Source organism: Dromaius novaehollandiae, chromosome 4 (genome assembly GCF_036370855.1).
Source record: "Dromaius novaehollandiae isolate bDroNov1 chromosome 4, bDroNov1.hap1, whole genome shotgun sequence".
Taxonomy (NCBI): Eukaryota; Metazoa; Chordata; class Aves; order Casuariiformes; family Dromaiidae; genus Dromaius; species Dromaius novaehollandiae.
In genome coordinates, this window is record NC_088101.1 from 41,339,471 (window position 1) to 41,361,375 (window position 21,905).

The 21,905-nt window shown below is 36.5% G+C and overlaps 1 protein-coding gene across 1 annotated transcript in view; it reads left to right on the forward strand.

The window, feature by feature from the left end:
* The window catches only part of GUCY1A1 (guanylate cyclase 1 soluble subunit alpha 1), a 34,441-nt gene extending 13,008 nt beyond the window's left edge, over positions 1 to 21,433 (forward strand). Inside the window, exons 2-9 of the mRNA XM_064510879.1 lie at positions 5,564 to 5,973; positions 9,253 to 9,314; positions 10,777 to 10,835; positions 11,919 to 12,628; positions 14,201 to 14,686; positions 15,195 to 15,338; positions 17,442 to 17,596; positions 19,829 to 21,433. Coding sequence (XP_064366949.1) covers positions 5,725 to 5,973; positions 9,253 to 9,314; positions 10,777 to 10,835; positions 11,919 to 12,628; positions 14,201 to 14,686; positions 15,195 to 15,338; positions 17,442 to 17,596; positions 19,829 to 20,030 — 2,067 coding nt within the window. The 5' untranslated portion in view covers positions 5,564 to 5,724 and the 3' untranslated portion in view covers positions 20,031 to 21,433. The remainder of the gene's footprint in view (positions 1 to 5,563; positions 5,974 to 9,252; positions 9,315 to 10,776; positions 10,836 to 11,918; positions 12,629 to 14,200; positions 14,687 to 15,194; positions 15,339 to 17,441; positions 17,597 to 19,828) is intronic.
* Positions 21,434 to 21,905: the final 472 nt, after the last annotated feature.

The following is a 21,905-nucleotide window of genomic DNA, read 5'->3' on the forward strand; positions in this document are numbered from 1 at the left end:
AATGAGGTCAATTCTTCATTTACCATAGCATCTACACACCTACATGCAAAAACCCAGAATGTTAGAAGTCAAGGTGCATTTCACTTCAAAAATAAGAAAACATGTAAATTACTATTTCTATGACAACAGTGGCAGAACTAGTAGGGTCTAGTCCAATCCCTACTATATCCAGAAAACTACTATTGACTTCAACGGGAGTTGGCATGAGTGCTTAACTATGAATAAATATGAAAGGCAGTTGTCAGTGATTTCCAGTGTGAAAATTATACTGTAGACATTATAAACAGAAGTGGCAGGTGGCAAATATCAAGTCAGAAAATTCTGCAGTTGAAATCTAATGAAACACTCTGGTTTCTGTGAACCAAGTTTTCAAATAATTCTCTGAGATCTGTAGAGTTCAGGGAAACTTTTTAGTTTAGAAACTCCATTATTTCCAAAACTTGCTGTTCATTATAATTTAAAGCTATGAACACAATACTAATGACAAAGGAAATATTTAACCATATGCACTGTCATCAGACACTACAGTCAATGTTTTATATCGCTCTACAATGCTCTGGTATCTTTGGGAAAACAATAACAACAATACTACTTGTGCAAACCTGTGTGTCAGTTGTGTAAACAACTATACACATTCAACTTCAGTTAAACAAATATATGCATGTACAAGTCTCAATAGGATAAGCATCTTTGAAGAAGCTGTAGAATTATTTTTGTAGCTAGCAGATGCTTCACAGTTAACTCAGAATATGTCTAAAGGAAAGGTTACTTTATACTTTAGGAATTTGGAATTTTTAAACAGTTTATTGTTTCATTTATTATAGAAGATGTCATGAATACTAGATTTCAGTGAAAAATACTATGAGAAGTTAGTAGCTTTCAATTTTATTATAGCAGAATAATTGCAATTAATTTTTACTTTCTTTGTTCTTAGAAAAATGTTTTCAATCTAGGACATAATCAAAAATCAGTTTTGCAAACACTCACAATTATAGGTCTACTCCAATGAGTAAAGTTACTTGTGTTGGTCAGTTTGAGAGACCTAGCTGTAAGTAGGTATTTGGAAAGAATCAGTAAGCATAAGTGTTGACAATTACTTTGTATTTTAGAACCACAGCATTTTGCCTTTTGTGGATTCTAATTTACATTTCATTGACTATGGGCAAAACGTTGATCTTTTCATTTAAATCCTGCTAACTGCCATGAACGCTCTGCGTCCCCAGGACAATTTTTAAATCTTGAAAAGCCAGAAACAGTTCTGAACACTTTTATAGTTCTTTCTTTCCTTTCCTCTTACAATGTTCATTAACCTATTGTACTTCTGCAGATTGCAAATACAGGAAAAAGGAAATACTGTATTTAAAATATATTTCTTTAGAAGTGTGAGAATAGTTTCCAGACGTTTTGGATTGCTTTTATTTTTGCTTGTCTTTACTCCAGCACCCGCTCTGTTTTGATTGCTTCCTCATCTGTGTAGCTGGATCACTTGCGGTGTTGCCAGTTATGTCAGTTCGGTATCAGGAGCAGGAATTCTCAAACAAAAAAGCAACTGAAACAATGTGTTGTGCACACACACAAGGGGTTGTCTGTAGTGTTTATGAGGTATCTTTAGCTCTGCCTCAGTAATAGCAAAAATGTCCATGAACAGGCAACTCAAAGAGCTCCCATGGTGTAAAAAGACTGGGGTTTCCAGAGGCCTTTTCCACTATAAGCCGCTTAGCTGTGTGGAGCTAGCCAGGCTCTGCAAGGGTGAGGGGGAGAGGATGTGCCACAGCCAAAGGCTGCTCTTTTCCCCCGAGAGCATGAGGGGGGAAGTGGAGAATCAGGTGCTATGAGACTGCCTGCTGGGCTTGCTATGGACTGTTTTCACAGTTAGGCTTTGACTCACAGGAAGAGACTATTTTTCCCACGCTATCCTCTCAGCATGCCTCCTTGTTATTTGGTCCTAGCACAGGAAAAAATATTTACCCTATGAAAGTACATGTGATACTTAAAATGACAAATATATATTTTATAAGTAAGATTTGAGAATCAGTCCTTCCTTTAGCCACATGCCAAGACATGGGTGCAGCAACTAGAGTTCCCCTGTGCCTTTAATCAAATCCAGAGATGTGGCTGCAATATAACTCACATCTGGAGTCCGGGCCTCTCTCAGCTATATTTGGATCCAGGGCTTTACTTCAGCCAATTGGAGGGAAATGAGTCAGTCACAAAATCAGTATCAGAAATACAGTGATACTTTAAAACTGGGGTTTTTGTCTGTCTCCAGGAATGGTTCTGGAATCAAAGTATAGAGCTTGGTGTTCTTATACAAATGTTAACATAAATATCCAAGCAGCAGAAATGTATGTTTTGAGTATACTTCACTTAAGAAATAGCCCAAACAGTAAGGACACTGGAACTGGGTTTGCAAAGCATACAGTGGCAATTAGTGCTTTGGAGTAAAAAATAGTAATGCTGCTCTAAAAGGGTCTGGGATAGAGACAGATCAGAACTAGGGACAACTTCTCAGAAGGAAGGGTTCAAGTGTCGGGGGGACAAGCAGAAGAGTTGATGCCTGACAAAATATATACTTTTCCGGAGCTAGAGTCGAACCTGAGATTGCTGAATCTATAGCCATTTCTTGGGTATCAGTAAATAGTTGGGAAATCCACTGTCAAACAGCATGTTTCCTCTCACCTAATCTATAGAGAGGATAAAAACTTTGTCTCTATTTTATCTTTATTTTAGATGCCTCCTTAAGATCCTTGGGAATGGACAAAATACTTTCATGTATTTTCAGATCACTGAGGCTTTGATTCTGGTGCTGCACTTGAAGCAGAAAAAGGAAAGTGTAGACACTGCACTTCAGCTTAATGACACAAAATGATATGATTTAGTTATTTTCTCTGAGTTTGTTTGCTGACAGGCACAAGTGCTGAATCTGCAATGAGATAGGATGATGCATATCCTGATGGTTAGAAGGAGTTGGCTGATTGTGTTTTTGCCTGTGCATAAAGTAACAGTTCCTGTCTAGCTCTGTGCAGGGGCCTGTTGGCTTATTGGCAAGGGACAATAGTTTCTGAACGCCACAGAGGCTAGAGCTCAGTGGGAATCTGAAGCCTCCGTCTTGTATAAAGGCAGGACGGAAGTCAGCAGTTACTCCTACTGAAGCAACAGCTCCCAGACCATGCTCAGCTCCTGCAGGCACTGCAATCTCTCTGGTGCTGCGGAAAGGTAGATTTGATCAGTGATATTTTCCCAGTGCTGCAAAACAAACTCAAAAACTTTCTTTTTTAATTGTTGCTCAACATGCAGCAGTTTACCTAACAAAGTGGTATTTGGGTACAGTTCAAAATAAAAAAGCAACAATACAGCATAATATGATACTCTGTCCCATTTTGAGCAAAGGACTCATCTTGTAATAAGAAAAAAAGATTTAATACTGCTTCTAATTTTTGCCCCATTTCTATGAATTAAGATTATAAAACAACTTTAGCTACTGTTAGCAAGCAGTTTTGCTTAGATCTTATAAATGGATGTTTTAATATTATGCAGTTTTACTGTATGATTGATTCACTGTGTTGTATTTCATGCTATTATCAAGGAAATATTTTAGCAGAGAAAAATATTCAGAAGCAACTAATACAAATAAGCATACAGGAAAGCATTTTGGCTGGGAGGCAAGTATAGATGTAAGTATATGGTGAAATGTTTGCACAAAGCATTTTGAGCACTGTTAAGTAATTTACTGTAGTGCCATGACTATACCACATAGGTCATCCATCTTAGTTTTTCTGTGTGGCACAGTGCCATGCTGGATTCAGCCAGACAGTGGTTGCTTGTAGCTTGATTTTAGAGCAGATTATTTAATTGTAATTTTCAATTTGCTTCCAAATATAAATATGACAGCAATTAATATGGCAGAGACAGAGAATTCACATCAAACCTTGCCGCTCTCCTGGCATCAACTCCCTCACAGAACCACAGAAATAGGTGTGATTGGAAAGGACCTCTGGAAATCACCTGGTCCAAACCCCTGCTTCAGCAGGGTCAGCTAGAGCAGGCTGCCCAAAACCTCACTGGGTAGCCTGTTCCAGTGTTTGATCACCCTTCAAGTTACGAAGTGTTTTCTTGTGTTCAGATGGAATTTCCTATGTTTCAGTTGCCATTGTCTCTCATCCTGTCACTGAGCACCACAGAGAAGAGTCTAGCTCTGTCCTCTTGACACCCTTCCATCAGATATTTATAGACAATGATGAGATCCCCCCCTCAGTCTTCTCTCCTCCAGGCTAAACAGTCCCAGTTCTCTTGGCCTCTCTTTATATGACAGATGCTCCACTCCCTTCATTATCTTTGTGGCCTTTTGCTGGACTTACTCCAGTCTGTCCATGTCTGTCTTGTACTGGGGAGCCCAACACTGGACCCAGCACTCCAGATATGTCTCAGCAGTGCTGAGTCAAGGGGAAGGATCACCTCCCTTGACCTGCTGGCAATGCTCTGCCTAATGCAGCCCAGGAGGCTGTTGGCCTTCTTAGCCACAAGTGCATGTTGCTGGCTTATGGTCAACTTGTTGGCCACCAGGACCTCCAGGTCCTTCTCTGCAAAGCTGCTCTCCAGTCAGTTGGTCCCCAGTCTGTACTGGTGCAGGGGGCTATTCTTCCGCAGGTTAAAGCCACAGTGCCTCTGAAAGAAATACTTGTACTGTATCTCCAGAGAGACAAATGTAACATTTCAGCTGTGGACTCTGCAAGGGCTCTCAAGGATTACCTCGTTAGAGTATTATATAAGGATGAGGGGATCTTATTCAATGAGATAGTCAGTAGAAAATAAAATCTTCAAGCAAAGAGCCTTTTCAGATTAAGTCTTACTGAAATAAATGTAACAAACAGGGAGCAATTATTAAAATGCAAAGTTCAACTGTGTTTCCAATGTGCTGTCTGAAAGATATTATCTGTAAAGCATAAAATCCCTTGGTATTTCCAAGCAACTGCACCAGTTATGTGGTCAAATTCCCATGTTATTAGCTGTCACCAGTCAGTGGCTTTTATGAGGGGTGCTAACCCCTGGTCTTGGATGGTCTGCTGTTCCAGAAGTGCAAGTACTAATTAAATCATACATTTCTCTAAAATAGAAAGTATACCTTGGGTATCAAGTAATTGGAGATGTAAGTGTCCATAACAAACCAATTTCATTGTGCCATATCAAGTGGTTTTAATAGGTGCTTATGAAGAATTAAAATGTTTTCTGGCTAGAATTACCAGTCTGCTCTCTACTCTTTCAGAAACCTTATCCATCAATGTGATCAAAGATATAAGCAGATAAAACAACTCCTCTGCCTTAAATTACTAGAGCCCCAATTCAGCCAAGCACTTAACCATGCACACAACTTTAATTACTGAAGTCAATAGGGATTATTACATGCTTAAAATGCTACATGAGCATAAGTGCTTTCCAGAGTAAGGTCCTAGAACAGCCATTATTTTAATGCAAGCATGGTAAAACTGGCACATCACAGGAATTTAAAAGAGTAAACAAATTTTTTTCCCATTCTTTAATTTTTTTCTTTCCTCTTGTTTTGCAGGGGCATGCATTTGTTTCTGTGGTGATTTATAACTACGAATAATCTTGAACAGTGGTTGCCTTATCTACTATTCTGGTTTCTTCTGCTCTTGCTAGTAAACAGAAGAGAAATATTTAACACAAAACCAAGTACTCAATCTCAAAAGAGAGACTTCATACAGTATGTTCTGTACAAAACTGAAAGACTTGAAGATCACAGGGGAATGTCCTTTCTCCTTACTGACTCAAAGTCACATTACTGATGAACATGAGAAAGACTGCACAGAAAACAGCTCCAAAGCAGCTCAGCCCATCTGCAAAGAAGTCCATGAACAAGATGCTCATGGAAACCTTCCACAGAGGAAAACAAGCAGAAGTAGAGTGTATCTGCATACATTAACGGAAAGCATCTGCAAGCTAATCTTTCCTGAGGTAAATACTCATACTGATAATGATGTTTTACTAGCATTTCAGTATAAATATTTAAAATATATTTTATACAAGCCTTTAGATGTCAGCCTTTTCAAAGTTGTTTCACTTTCAAAGTTTGTGTTCTTATACAGCTCTCCACAGATGAAGCCCTCGTTTCATTCTTTTCCATTCTTTCTGGATACAATTTTACCACAATCAATTTTGTCCGCTCTCATACCATCTCAACCATTATGTTTCCCTATATTTTTACACTGTATTTGCAACCTTCCTTGATCATCTTAACTGCTTCTTTAAAAACATGTATTTCTGTAGTATTTTTTTAATGTATAGATACAGTGAGAGAAACACCACCTCGTTACCTAATTACTTAACTTACATTCACCTAACTGAATCCACACTGCTAAGAAAATTAGCCCTTATCACAAAAAAATTAAAATAGCTGTTTTCATCTGCCGTGATACAGATTTCTGATATATTATTTTTAAAACCTTCATTGTCTGTTTAATGCAAGAGAAAATACAAAGCATTTATTCAGGCAAATAGTTCAACTAAAACTAACAGAACTTCCCTCTTGAGTTAGATTTAGTGAAGCTAATAGACTTAAATGAGTAAGGATTACAGAACTTGACACCTAGGTTCCAGTTTCCCCACAGCAGGAGCTATTTCTTACTCTCTATCCTGTACAGACTGAACAGAATAGCTGTGCAAATAGGAAATGCAACAGTATACTGAAACACTGAAAAATTAAATATCTTTTAAGTAAAATGAAAAAGGCCTACAGCAGTTTCACAAAGGGATTCTTGTGTCTCTGTTCAACTCCACTAAAAGCAGGCACAGTGCATGCACAGTGTTTGCCTCTGTCAAAAGAACTTGGGGAAGCAGTATTTAAAAAGCACCTGCATAATATTCAATACTTGAGGCTTGCCTCAGGTTCTGTGGGAAGTGTGAAGGAAGCCTCTGGTACATATTGGGACTGCACAGTGAATGGTCCTCATTGTATAATCACACAATTAGTTGTAATTCTGTTGCTTGTACTAAGGATATTCAGCGTATCTTACTAAAAGTGCTGGAATGTTGTTAAATCCATTTGCAGATCTGTTTTTGCAATTCTTTCACCTCTTGTCCTTTTGCTATAACTCTACATTATCAGTTTCTGATAGACTACATTTTACCTTTTGTCTGCTGCATTTACATAGAAGACATTTATCTCTTTAAACTGATCTTTACTTTAAACTTGTAAATGTAAAGGAAAAGACTCTTGATTCACGAATGAACTGGCAAAGCACCCTTTTCTACAGGGTAATGATTTCCATTTTAAGTAAGATCTTTTCTGTAACCTTCTATTTCATCTAGTTTTATTTTTAATATATAGTTTTTGGTGGAATTTTTTTACTAAGTAATTGATATCTTTTCTTTAAAGAGTAATATAAATGCATGCAACTGCTTATTATAGAAAAACGGTAGGCTAGTTTATCAGCTGAGACAAAAGATGGGTAAAGTCAAAGATATTAGGGTGATGTAAACAAGGAGCTGCTGTAGTTCAAGGCTATTTTCACAGCTATTTGCTTTACTCAAGTATAGCAGTCTGTTCTCCTGCTGTCTGTCTTGGGATCAAGACCTAAGCATCTTGACTGAATCAACCTCCTTCATAGAAGGTTTAATTTGTTCAAAAGCATATTTCTCATTGCCTAGATACTTTGTGGTGCCCTATTTACCAAGAGAAACTAGCATCACCTTCTTTCCAATTGGAAACTCCCGAACGTGGAACCATATCATGACCCCAACTGATTCATGAACTCCTCATGACGTCAATGAGATGTGCATGGAAGTCCAGGGCATAGTGTAACCCAGAATAACTTCTGACTAAATTTAAGATTTTTTTTTTTTTGCTTGTATTTGCTTGTTTTATTTGCTTGTTTTGGGTTTTTCCAGAGGTACAGAGAACAGTGCTTGCAGATAGGTAATGATTTGGATGACATTGCACTTATGCACCTGTTTATACACAGATGTGCTTTACATTGTGTTTACATATGTGGTAGAACAGTTGCTCAATTCAGATTTTGTTTGGAAAAAGACCCCAGAATATATCACCTTTCTTTCATATGATACTTTCTTCTGGTGTAGGAACTCTCCTTCTGGAAACATAACAAGCAGAAGATGTAGTAAAGAAGTAGAGAGTTAATTTCCTCTGGGAATGAGAACCAGAGAAAAGCCAGACCAAAGAAACCCCCACAGACAAATCCTAACATGGCAGTATGACTGTGTCTGTGTGGGAAGTTTGGGTCTCGAATGGTCAGAGAATACATATGTAAGACAGCTACACTGGCCCCAAACTATTTGAAATATGTGTGTTCGGAAAGCGTAACATCTGTATCAATTAGGAATTGCAGAAAGGATATGGAAGCATGGAATTGAGGTAAACTGTACTGTATCTTCATGATACTCTAAAAGGTCTTTTATTACTGAATCCTTTTACAAAGTTTATGTACTATGACTAGGTTTTCATCTGGAGGCTATTTGGGTTTGCAGAGTATACAACCAAAATTCTTCTTTTTATACAAATGTAAAATAAATGGTTCAAACATTGCCTTGAAATGTTATAGTCTTGAAAGTAGGAAAGGAGGTGATCTGAAGCACAGAATGCTGTCTTGATCTTTTATAGCTACTTTGGAAACTCTATTTGTTAACTTTTCCAGTGTCTATCTTGACACTGTCTAAAATTGCCCTGAAAAATATTTTCACTCAGAATATTCCAAGAAAAGTTAGTAGTTAGGAGGGCCACTTTTTATTATGTGTTGCTGTGGGTATAATTCAGAATATGACTAGGCTTTTTAGGTGAATATATTTTAAACTGAAAACATATTCTTTTTACACTGGACATTTGTATTTCTTATGGTAGCTTTTTGTGGAGTAATTTTTTTTTGATTTGTGCTTTGTGATAATATAAAGTTGTGGTGATTATACTTGTTTTTTAGCAGCATTGTCTTTATTGTCATCTGACAACTTGGAGGTAAAGCACATCACTATATTTAAAATGCACAACCAGAATGGCACATCAGCTGAGAGGGGTTAATTATAGTGGTACTGGAGTTGAAGACTTCAGCATAAATCAAACCACAAATGTAGAAACGGTATGCCTTTTTAACACCTATACCATCTTCAAAAAATATGTTAGTCCTGAATAAAGCAAATTAATTCTTCTCTGCATAAAAATGTTACTCCTGTGATTAGATTTTCAGCAATGACATTTTAATCAACATAGCTTTCTTTCTTCCCCAGTTTGAAAGGCTAAATCTTGCACTTCAGAGAACATTAGCAAAACACAGAATAAAAGAAAGCAGGTAAGTATGTGTAATAGGTTTGCAACTAAACCTCACAGCAAAAATGTTTCGCAGAGTTTGTTAAGGACTGGGGTGGTGACTGGGAAGCAGGACTTCTGGAATCTGTTTTAAATTACCTTGTTAATCTGGTGTGTGACATTTCATGTCATGTAAATTAATTATGATTTAGTTCATTTAAAAATATTTACAAATATTTAAATTATTGACAAAGTTGATTTAATGGGCAAATTTAGCCACATTTGTGCAGGGACAAAGGCAAGGACTTTCCTTGTCTAGAATGGGAAGTGTTTTGGAGGGACTAGGAGACTATTCAGACATGGGAGGGAAAGGTGGATATAGTTGTCTTATTTCACAACAGTCTAGTGGCCCTCTAATAGTAAATAAATGAACATATGAGTATAGCCCAGTATTTTAAGATACATGGAAAAGACATTTAAATGCAGATGATTAATATTTATATATATAGTACAAAAGAAAAGTGTTGGCTCTGATACAATGAACAATCATACACTTACAGACACTGAGGTAGTCCTTGTTTTCACTGGGCTCACTTGGCTTCTGTTCTCTGTTTCTGAAGAACTCTGGGCTTGATTTTCAGCAGTCCTCAGTACTAACCCAAAATTAATCATTTCAGCCTCATATGGAGTGAGAAATTCTTAGCATCTCATTATATATTGAGGACTCTCTTTACTTAATGCATCTTAGTTTAAACCTTCTTTCAAAGGAGAACAATAATCAAGTTGGAAACTACACACCACAGTAAGAATAGATAATTACAGTGTAGCATGTACATCATATTTGATATTTTCAAAGTATTTTACATACGTTGACTAAATCAAATATAGCCAGTCAGATAGTATATTACAATTGCTGAAGGGGTTATTGATTGATTGATCCCATTATTGATAGGAATATTTCCTGTATCTTTAATTCTGTATTGCTTCTTGGAGTATTAGTTTGAAAATCAGTATGCTATGAGGTAATAACGCAAATATCTAAATACATGTATTGCTTTTGCATATAAATATATATAAGATATTTTGAGTGAAGACATTCAGAAAACATGTATCAAAGGTTTATCACTTATATGCAGGTTGATCTAAGCTACATCTCCTTCTCATCATTTTGGATCTGACATTCAGGTTGATGTTCATTGACCTCAGAGAATTCAAAGTGCTACAGTCCTGTGTCACAGGAATCTGGATTACTATCAATGAATGGGTAATTCTGAAGTAGAGTTGTTATAGTTTTATTGGTGAAATTTACCACAAATGCCCACAGGGTAATCCAATATCTTATCATGACCCTATTTTGTATTAATAAAAAAATGCCTATTTCGTCAGCAAAACTTGGTCTTGACACAGTAAGGACAGGATAGGTAACTTCTCTTACATACTAGTTTCACTATAATATTTGTCTTAATTTTCAGGGGGTTTTATTTATATTTTTCTGATCTTTACAGAAACACGGGGGACAGAGAAGATTTTGAAAAAATAATCAGTGACCATGCCAATGCAGCAGGTAATGTAAACTTGTTTAGTAATATAAAAAATCCCTAGTCTTGTTTCTAACAAATAATTTCCTTCATGTGATGGCTGCAGTGATGGCTGACATCATGGAGGCTAATCTGTGATCTCTGCGATTAACAGCCCAGAGTGTCAAAATTTGAGCTAAAGAGTCAAGTTTCTCAAGCCTGGGCCATCATAGATTCATACACTTCTAAGAGCCAACAGCTAGAGGGGGTTGTAATATACATTCAGTAATAAGTTACAGATTTATACTGACAAAAAATTGTTTGATCCATTACATCTTCTGAAGGAATGCCAACTTATTCTAATCTGTGGGAAGAGAACTGCTTTAATTTACAATATGGAACCCCTTAACTTCATCTATACTACTAAATTAATATTTGCTGGAACTGAAATATGGTCTTCTGTATTCTTCAACTGTTAAAGTGGTCCTGGCACACATTTGGCCCATGCCAGATAGCACTTTCCCAAATGATTCCTAGGAAGTGTTTGGGGAATTGGGACATTCCCAATAGTCAGACTGCATGCAGCTATCCTGTTTAAAAGAGTTTACTAGCAAAGATGCGAAATTTTTTGTGCCCATTGGCCTCAGTGCCCAGAAAACATTTCTAGGGTCATTTAATTTACTGCATCAGGCTTAGTACTTCTGGCTGCATGTGTGCACAAACGCTGAACTGAATGACTTATTTTACTCCTACTTCTAACCTTATTTTATTATTTTCTATTTTTATTCTTATTTTATTTCTTTATATCAACCTTAGTGTCCTGGGTTAAATGTTATGCCAAAATATGCTTTCAATTTTAGCTGAAATTGGCGGAGTTTACATCTTGACAAAGGACATTGAGTCTTGGATCTTTCCAAACTACAACCTCTAGTCTCCCCGTTTTCCAGGCACCAGGTAGTACACCTTTATTGGTCACAGCCGGCCTCCTAAATAAGAGGGCCCTCAGGGCCCTGGTGCTGGACCAGGGAAGGATATTGCTAATTTGATTTGGTCTGGGATGGAAAAAGTGGGGAAAAGTCTGAGATTCAGCACCATGAGCAGAGTTATGACTGAAATGTGCTTCCATGCAGGTATTCCTGTGGACAGTCTAAGGGAATCTCTTGGTGAAGAGCTATTCAAAATATGCTATGAAGAGGATGAACATATATTAGGAGTTATTGGAGGAACTCTTAAGGACTTCTTGAACAGTTTTACTACTCTGCTGAAGCAGAGTGGCCATAGCCAAGAAGCAGGAAAAAAGGACAGACTTGAAGAAGCCTCTATATTATGCCTGGAGAAAGACCAAGACTACTTAAATGTGTATTATTTCTTTCCTAAGAAAATCACGAGTCTTATCCTCTCTGGCATTATAAAAGCAGCAGCTCATATTTTGTATGAAACTGAAGTAGAAGTGATGCTCATGCCTCCTTGTTTCCATAATGACTGCACTGAGTTTGTTAATCAGCCTTATTTGCTGTACTCTATTCAAGTTAAAGATGCAAAACCTTCCTTATCTCCATGTAAACCAGAGTCCTCCCTTGTGATTCCTGCCTCTGTGTTCTGTAAGACTTTCCCATTTCACTTTATGTTTGACAAGGATATGTCTGTTCTACAAATTGGAAATGGGATAAGAAGACTTTTGACTAGGAGAGAATTTCAAGTGAAGCCTAATTTTGAAGAGTATTTTGAAATTCTTACCCCCAAAATAAGCTGCACTTTTAGTGGGATTATGACAATGCTGAATATGCAATTTACTGTACGAGTGAGAAGATGGGATAATACTGATATGAAATCATCTATGGTAAGCAACTTTTCATAACCATTACTTCTGTGAGTAATTTGTTCTCTTGTTTTGGGGCATGCAAGATACAGTTAAAATAAACAGCCACAAAAATAACATAATAGTGAATTTCGCATTGTCTACCTTTCAACAGCTAATACGATTAAATGATAATGATTTGTTACAAAGACATTCTAAGACTAGGGTCTCTGCTAATCAAAGTTCTTCAATTAAATCTAACAAAATGTAATTCAGATTCTGAAGCTAATATTCAGTCAAAATTATTCTTTGCTCAAATAAAATTTGACCATTAACTTGATTTTATTAAAAAAGAATAGCTTAAATATTGAGATAAAGTCAGCAAACTGAGATAAAGCCAATGATGTGTCATGCTCTTGATAACAAAGATGTCTCCAACACTGAGCCAGTGGCAGGGAAAGCTTTACCAAAGTGCCTTTAACTTATCTAGAAACAACAGCTGTAGGATTTGCGGGAAGGAGTAGATATTTCCTGTGCTCATTCGGCCTTTGATATCTTGATACCTTCACTCACACTATCACCAAAAATCCCACATAGTTTCAGCTGATGGGATTATTCATTATTTGTGTAGACAATGAGTCTGCAGCAAATGACCTGGGACAACATAGGGCATTGAATATTCAACAACTGCTTTTATTCATCACTGACCTCTGCTGAATTCCAAATCAAATATATGTGAGGCACTCCAGGATGAACTACCAGTTCAGACATAACACTGCAAGAGCTTTAATGAAGAAAAGTAATAAAGGTTTCACCAGGTTATTAATGAAAGGGGAAAAAAATGTATCACTGATGAGCTACTTTCTCTAAGATCCACTTCTGTGTTAGGCAACAGCTTAATGGTTACAAGGATAGTAGAGCCTTCTTTGCTTTTGCAAGAGATTGTCTTCAAAAAAATGGTCTTTCACAGCAATGTGAAGCAGTACTCTACAGCACCTTGCACATTACACATGACTGAATATAGAAGAGAGCTAACAGCAGCACATAATACAAGTAGTTTTTGCTTTTTTAGATAATTAAAATGGTATATTTATTTCTGGTATTTATGCCTTTTAATTTTAAATTGCAGTGATTCTTAAAGATTCTCTAATAAAATGGAAGCAGATTTTTTCACTCTATCTTACAAAGAAAGATTGGTACATGAACCAAACACTACAGCTGTTAGTACTAATCAATAGGCTACTAATCAATAAATACAGATAAAATGCACAAAATTCTTCTTTTGAGTTTTCTTTTCTTCCTAAGTTTAAACTCATACTTACTGATACCCAAACATAACTGGATGTTTATCATTAAGCTGTGGTTTAACTTTTGCACAGAAGGCTCAAGTAAAATCTAAAGTGAAACAAATTTAACTTATTTGATAGCTTTAACAGTGCTATGACTTAACACCACGTATTTTCTTTCTAAGTGACTAAATGAAAATGTAGTGACTGAGGACCTGTCTGATTATCCTATGCTTCAACAAAACTTATTTCCACTAAATTTTGTTTCTAAACCATTGCCAGAATTGTGAACGTTGTGCATGAATTCTTGTTTCTTTAACTGTTTCAGGTCATGGATCTTAAAGGCCAAATGATCTATATTTTTGAATCCAGTGCCATCTTGTTCTTGGGATCTCCTTGTGTGGATAGACTAGAAGATTTTACAGGACGTGGATTGTACCTCTCAGATATTCCAATTCACAATGCACTGAGAGATGTTGTTCTGATAGGAGAGCAAGCCAGAGCTCAAGATGGACTGAAGAAGAGATTAGGAAAGCTAAAAGCAACCCTTGAGCAGGCCCATCAAGCACTTGAAGAGGAAAAGAAGAAGACCGTAGATCTTCTGTTCTCTATTTTTCCTGGCGAGGTTGCTCAGCAGCTGTGGCAGGGACAAGTTGTGCAAGCCAAGAAATTTAATAATGTCACAATGCTTTTCTCTGACATTGTTGGATTCACTGCCATCTGTTCCCAGTGTTCACCTATGCAGGTTATCACCATGCTTAATGAGCTTTATACCCGCTTTGATTACCAGTGTGGAGAGCTGGACGTCTACAAGGTACAGAATTTATTGCATTTCTCTGGGGTTCTGGGACTGGAAGAGAAATAGAGACTAAATGGCACAGAGGATAACATAAGCCTCAAAATTATTTTGCCATAGATGTTCATTATAATAAAATTGCTGAAGATCAGTTACGAAACAAAAAAAAATTATCAGCAGAAACAGCTAGCCATGCAGCCAAGTGAGAAAACTATCAAAAGTCAGAGTTCATAGGTCAAAACTCTTGTTTCAATTACAGTGCTGTGATACTGCAGTAAATAGGTGATTAAAGTAGCTACTAGTGCCTGACAGCAGGTGAGCAAGGAAAAGAATTTTAGCGTCATGCCCAGCACTGTGCAATTTTTCTTTTTGAATGATACTGCAGGATTTGCCTAGGACTTGTATAATTTAGTATGACAAGTCTATACCACTCAGTCTATATGAAGATACAATTCCTACTGAAGCCACAGACTATTCTACTATATATCAAACAATGTAACACTAAGGAACAAATATGCCTGTTTAGGTGGAGACTATTGGAGATGCCTACTGTGTGGCAGGAGGTTTGCACAAAGAAAGTGAAACCCATGCTGTTCAAATAGCACTGATGGCCCTGAAGATGATGGAGCTGTCAGATGAGGTGATGTCTCCCCATGGAGAGCCTATCAAGGTTATATATTTTATTGTATTTTTATATGACTTGGTGGTAAAAGTGGGCTTTTTTTTGTTTGTTATCTTTGGGGATTTTTGTTGTCAAGGAAATTTCTCATTAATGCCCTGAAGCAAGTTGGGGAGGCAAGCGTGTATGGCTAGAGAGGCTGACTTTGTTACTTCTATGAATGAGAGTTTTTTGGAGATGTAAAGATGAAACAGAGATCTGAAAATCAATTCAAAAGACTTAAATGCAGTGAAATCAATAGCTGCACACTGACATGCTGCTTCTGTTGTCTCAGTAGCAATAAATTTGCCAGTGGCATGGAATATTCTGTTATTGTGTTCTAATCAGAAGACTAATCCTCTCTCAAAATTAGAACCAATGAAAACATCAAAGTGTTCAGTGGGAAAACAGGTATAAATATGAATCACCAAAGACACGGTCTGATTGCAGTAACGCATAAATCATGAAAGTATTCTGCTGCTGTTCTTGTTTTACAGGCAGATACTTAAACCATTGGCATAAAATGATAGCCTGGCAAGGTTACAGTTAGATTCAGTGGTAGTTATGTTATGACCTGCTTTCAGTGAAGACAGAAGCATATACTGAATTTTACCCATAGGTTTACGTCTCATTGGAAAAAAAAAAAAAAAAAAAAAAAGAGACCTGTGTACATGACAAATGATGTGGGCCTCGTACTAAGTTCAGAGGTCTTGGAATGGGATCCTAGTTACATTTAGTATACAGATGTCTCAGTTCATCATGTCTTTCATTTGCTCGCTTTTAACATTTTCCTGTTTCTTCCTTTAAAAAACTTCAGTCTTCTTTGATTTTAGATTAAAGAATATTCATGTGTCTAATATCAATGACCAAGAAAATGGTTATTTAGAGGATTACATGCACTACATCTATCACAGAGAACAGCACTACTGTATTATAAATAAATGACATTCTGTATTTCACAAAATCTGGAAACATCTTGACCATGTTATAACATGTTTATAATTTCCACACAAATTCTGTTTCTGTAATTTTGAATGAGGAATGCTACTGCATTTAAAAAGTAATTTAAAAATGATGGGAAATAATTTCTATTGTGTAAGCACCTAGTAGAAGCTTCTTAGAAGAAAACTGAATCTTTCTCTATTTTTAATCTCTTCATGAAAGCATTGGCAGTTTTGCAAAATAACAAATGTGTCACACAGCCTACTGTCATTTTATATATGAATTTTCTAAGAAAGATGCCTGTCTGCAAACTGCTTAATTTAAATCAGATTTCTATATCAATGTACATATTTCAGCCATCTGTTGTCTTTGCTGTGTGGGTGGATTTTGCCTTTGTTGCAGGCTTTTCTGCTTTTCTATTCAAAATTAGAAATTATGAATTCTTCATAAAGATATGGAATTCTCTGGATATGTAAAGAATAGCACAGAGAATAGCAAACTTCATGCCATTGTTTTGTTAGAATGCTGTTCTGAAGAAACTGTGTCTATGTATGTATAATACACATACGAAAAGAATACATTTTAAAAAGAAGGAACATAGAAAGCAGCACTAGCTAGGCAAAACTCACACATCTGAGTACTAGTTGCAAAAACAGGTATCAATATGCTGCATAAATTTGATTAATTATCTGAATTCTGTACCCTGGGATTGGGATTTACTCTAGGTGGGACACTGTCAATAGAGTTCAACTGGAACTGCAGCATACGCGTATTTTCTTTGCTGTTCCCTAAGGCTTAATCTTCTGATCTTAAGAATAAAGCAAGTATTACTCATTAACCCTGTCACCAGTCTAACATTGTACTATGTAATTTCTTTCAGAAAAGCATCCAAGTGTTGTAGTGACTCCTGCTGATGTTTCTAGATCAATTTACTGCCACAGAGACCAACTTTATCATAACTATGTCAGATGAAGGATGATTCACTATGAGTACAAAGTAAGGCTAGAGCAGCAATGACCAGAAAACACAGATATTTTAAGGAGATTACTAACTGAATTTATATTAGCACCTCAGGATTTCTTTTTTTAATAGAGGAAAAATTTATAAACCAACTGACTTTAACAGTTTTATTTATTTTACCTAATAATGCTGCCTTCTGTCTTTTATCTAAAGATGCGTATTGGCCTTCATTCTGGATCTGTCTTTGCTGGAGTTGTTGGGGTTAAAATGCCACGTTATTGCCTCTTTGGAAATAATGTAACCCTCGCCAATAAGTTTGAATCTTGCAGTATACCGAGAAAAATAAATGTCAGCCCAACTACTTACAGGTACAGTGCTTTACAATATACATCTGTAAAATATCCACCAGAAATAGTTAATGTAATAGTTCTCCATTATCTTCCTGTTCTTTTTTTATTCCTCCTCTACAGTACTGCTGTTTATTTTCCCTTTTCTCTTTTTATCTGACTGCTCATGATCACACCGTGGTTACTTATAGTCAAAAGCCAGCCAGCAGCAGTAAGAAAAAGGCTGAAGCAGAACAGCTGATATGTATTTTTCAGATGTTACATTTAAAATAAATTGAAGATCCCGGACAATTTTGCTTCTTACCCTGAAGCTGTATACCTTCTCTTGCTTTTTCTTCTTTCTTATGATTGGCTCCTCTTTGTACTATGTGGCTTTCTGTGTGAACTGAGTGCCAGACTTACACAGGTGCCCTTGAAAATAACAACCTAAATGAACAATTATTAAACTTCTCCTTATGCATCTTCATTCTTCCTTGCTTAGGGAAGATGAATGAATGGGTTGCAATATATCAACTGTGCTAGTGTTTAGCTTATACTGATTCCAATTCAGTTTAATCCTGTAACAGGGAACCTAGGTTGTACTGTTTATCCACTCAGATCAGAGATTTTTTGGTGATGGGTATTAGGTGATTATGCAGACAGCTAGCAGGCTCTCCGATGGGGAATATAGCATGGAGAACCATGCTCTCCTTTCCTTCATCCTCCCAACCTAATACTCTCTTTGCATTACCTGTTTAATTGTACTTACAAATTATCTTATAATATGTTCATGGCTAAGTACTAGGGTCTTATGGCTGCCAGTGGAAATAGTAAGAAACTGTTTTGTAACAGTCGTCTGCCTGAGCTCTAGGTCTAGGTCTGAATTTTATGCCACTGAGCTGTTTTAGACTATTGTTTCTTCCAGAGTGGCCAAAGGTTTTACCAGAATGAATGGTAGAGAGTGAATCCACTGGTGGGAAGAGATAATGCTGGCTAGGTAAAATAACTGGAAATAATGACAAAAATTGTTCCTTTTAAGGAAGCTCTGCTACCTGTCACTGTAGCGTGGACAGTCAGCTGCTCCTACTCAGCTTATATCCACACCCATATTGCCTTGTGGCAAGGGCCAGTGTCAGACAGACCATTGGCACAGGATCATCCAACACGACATGCAGCACATGCTATGCGACTTGCGAGGCGCCAAGCCACAGACTCAATAGGTGATTCAGATACATGTAGCACAGGCACTAGACCACATAGTAACCTGCTTTTGGATCAGGCACTCCAAAGAAATACAGACATAGCCTTAGCATCTCCATGGCTTTTGTATGTCAGAATAACAGTGATGGCCAACAGTGATTTTTTTTTTTCCATATCCATATGGCAAAGCATTTTTGAATGATATTGGCTATAGACTTTTCTTAAAACCATGAGACAATTTATCGACACAAGACTTGCTTATATTCTAAGGCATAAGCAGGTCTCTGTATAGCTGTGTATTTCATCTGAAGAGAATTCTTGCTATGAGCACACTGTTCAAAAAAAAGACAGGGAATTAGTTCTTTGAGTATCTAGAAAATATGCAATTTGTTTACAGGGTAAAGTGTTATTTTTGCTGACACTGTAGGTATTTTTCCTGAGTGAATGATGTGTTAACATCCTTTGTGCTTAGTGTTTTTTCTTTTTGATTTACACATTAATTCTAATCACATATAACATTCCTGCACCTTGCACAACTTCTATATACTGCAGTAATTGTTTGCAAGCTTAAGTACCAACTATCAACATTTATCCTTAAAGAGTGGCAATGTATGTTTCAGATGTAGAAGATCACTGTGTTTATTGGACCTATATGTGAAATAGCAAAATGATTAGACTTAGCAAGAGGAACTGAATAGTTTAGTTGATAAGCCTTTCAATATTTCACTAACTGAAACATTAATTCTGGTGCCAAGTTCATGTGCTAATCTGAGCTAGCTTTCAATACTAAATCATATTTGAAAATATTTGCAACCAGCATAGCACCTACATTCAAAGCATTGAGAAAACAAAAAGAGGCAATATTCTTGTCTGCACTGGTGCATGTGTTTATGGGTTACCAAGGTTACCAAATAAATAGCTTTTTTTAACCTTTTCAGTAAATAGTATATAAACATTACATTAGATTCTGTCCTGTTTTATAAAGAATATCAGAAGAATTACTGAAAGTCTGCACTTGTAGTACCAATTAGTGATTGATTCACATTTCATCAAGATGTTTCATTTTTCTTACAGGTTGTTAAAGGACTATCCAGGTTTTGTGTTCACACCTCGCTCAAGAGAAGAACTTCCACCAAATTTTCCCAGCGATATCCCTGGAATTTGTTATTTTCTGGATGCTTATATTCAAGGAACAAACTCACAGACTTGGTTTCAAAAGAGAGATTTTGGAGATGGCAATGCCAATTTCTTGGGCGAGGAAACAGGAATAGACTAAAGTGTACATTCACAGGTGTATAGAGGAATTTTATAAATATTCTAATTTTTTGTATAAATTGAAAATTTTACAAAATGTATGAAACATGAAAGCACTTTAGATTGTTAACACCTGAAAGCCAGTATTAAAATTTCAGGAAGTATGTCACTGACTACTTTTTCTTTTTCATAAGAAATATTGTCACTGAAATAATATTGCAACTTCACTGTTTAAAATGCTACTTAAAAGTATATTACTTTCCCTGTGGTAATGTGTAAGTGTGTGCTGTGTAACAGCTGTCTCAGTTCTAGCTGTGCTGAGAATTCTAGACGTATTGTACATGCACCGTGTCAGGAAATGTAATGTGCAAGTGATGCAGTCACATGCAGTGTTGTGAGCTGGTGCTTACCAATGACTATTAAAATATATTTTCTTAGTGACTCCATAAGAAAAATATCATAGAGATATTGTCATTGCTATCACATACTCCTTCCAGTGCATCATTTGGGTCCCATCCTAGAAGCTGCTGACCATCTCCTAACAGTTACTGGAGTCAATTTGTTGAGTGTGCTCAGCATCTTCTGGATAAGGCTTTTAATTGTAACTAATACACATATACACAGCAGAGTTTGCTGCCTACTGTTTCCTGAACTTTATTTTCTTTGTGCATAAAATGAATATTTATAGATTAAAACACTGTATAATCACAGCTAAAGTCTCTGTAATCACCAAACAATATTTTAGTTCTTGGCATTTTTAAACCATACTTTACAAAAAATAATAATAACAACTTGCTATTATGTATTATAGCAATAAATGTTTTCTTTTTGTTGCCATTTAAAATGGAAATGTTTTAAAAGGAGGGTAATAAAACATGCTTTGGAGTGTTTACCTAGAAAAGAAATTCCAGTCAGACTGTGTAATATGGAACAGAAACACATTGGTTTAAAGCTATCATCCTTATTCCTTATTCAGGAGAGCAATGTGGACATAACACTCACTTTGAAGTCACCAGGGCAACTACAGGTGAAGGGAAATGCTTTAAAATATATGAACACATACATGAAGTATTAGTATTACTACAGTAGAAGCCTTTCCATAGCGGATGGTGAAATATGTATGGAGATCCCTGGGGGGTCTGCCTCTGGTGCGAGCAGAACAGCATTAGCTACTGAGACCTGAGTTTAGGATTTTGCCTCTGTAACAAGCAGATTCACCTGCACTGGTATTTGTCTGCACGGCACAGTTTCGCCCCAACTGCAAGCTGGAAAACTACACTGCTTACACATGTACAAGTATTTCCAGTAGTATCAACTACTATTAGTTATTACTCTAACCTCTTAAACTCTTACTTTTTAGCATACCAAGCCATATAAGTCTTCACACTACTTGCCACTGAATGACATTTCCTCTGTGAATATTTACAGGGAGCAATTATATTAGATTAAGCTGCCATCCTGTAAATTTTCTGACCTCGATTGCTTCGTTTCTGAAGCTATATTGTTTTTATCCTTTAGTTTTGCAGTAGTAACTTTTACAGAATATGTACCATCAGAGCCTGAGAAAAGTCCTTCTTACAAGGGACCTAAAATTAATAACATTTTAAAAGCATATTATAATTCATATTTTCCTGTAAGGATCATATGAAAGAGACTTGAAACCTGCTATTGCTTGAGATGTCCTATATCCATCCAAGATGCTTACAACTGTGTGACACAAAAAGCTGAAAGAGAATATATATACATATGCATACATACAGACACATATATATAGTGTTTTAACAGCAGTGTTGCAAGAAAACAAGAACTTTGCAAATCTTGGTGAGTGATCTTTGCAGTACTATTTTGGTGGGAAGTTTTTGTTCTCCTGGCTTAAAATAATACCCGTAGACTAGTA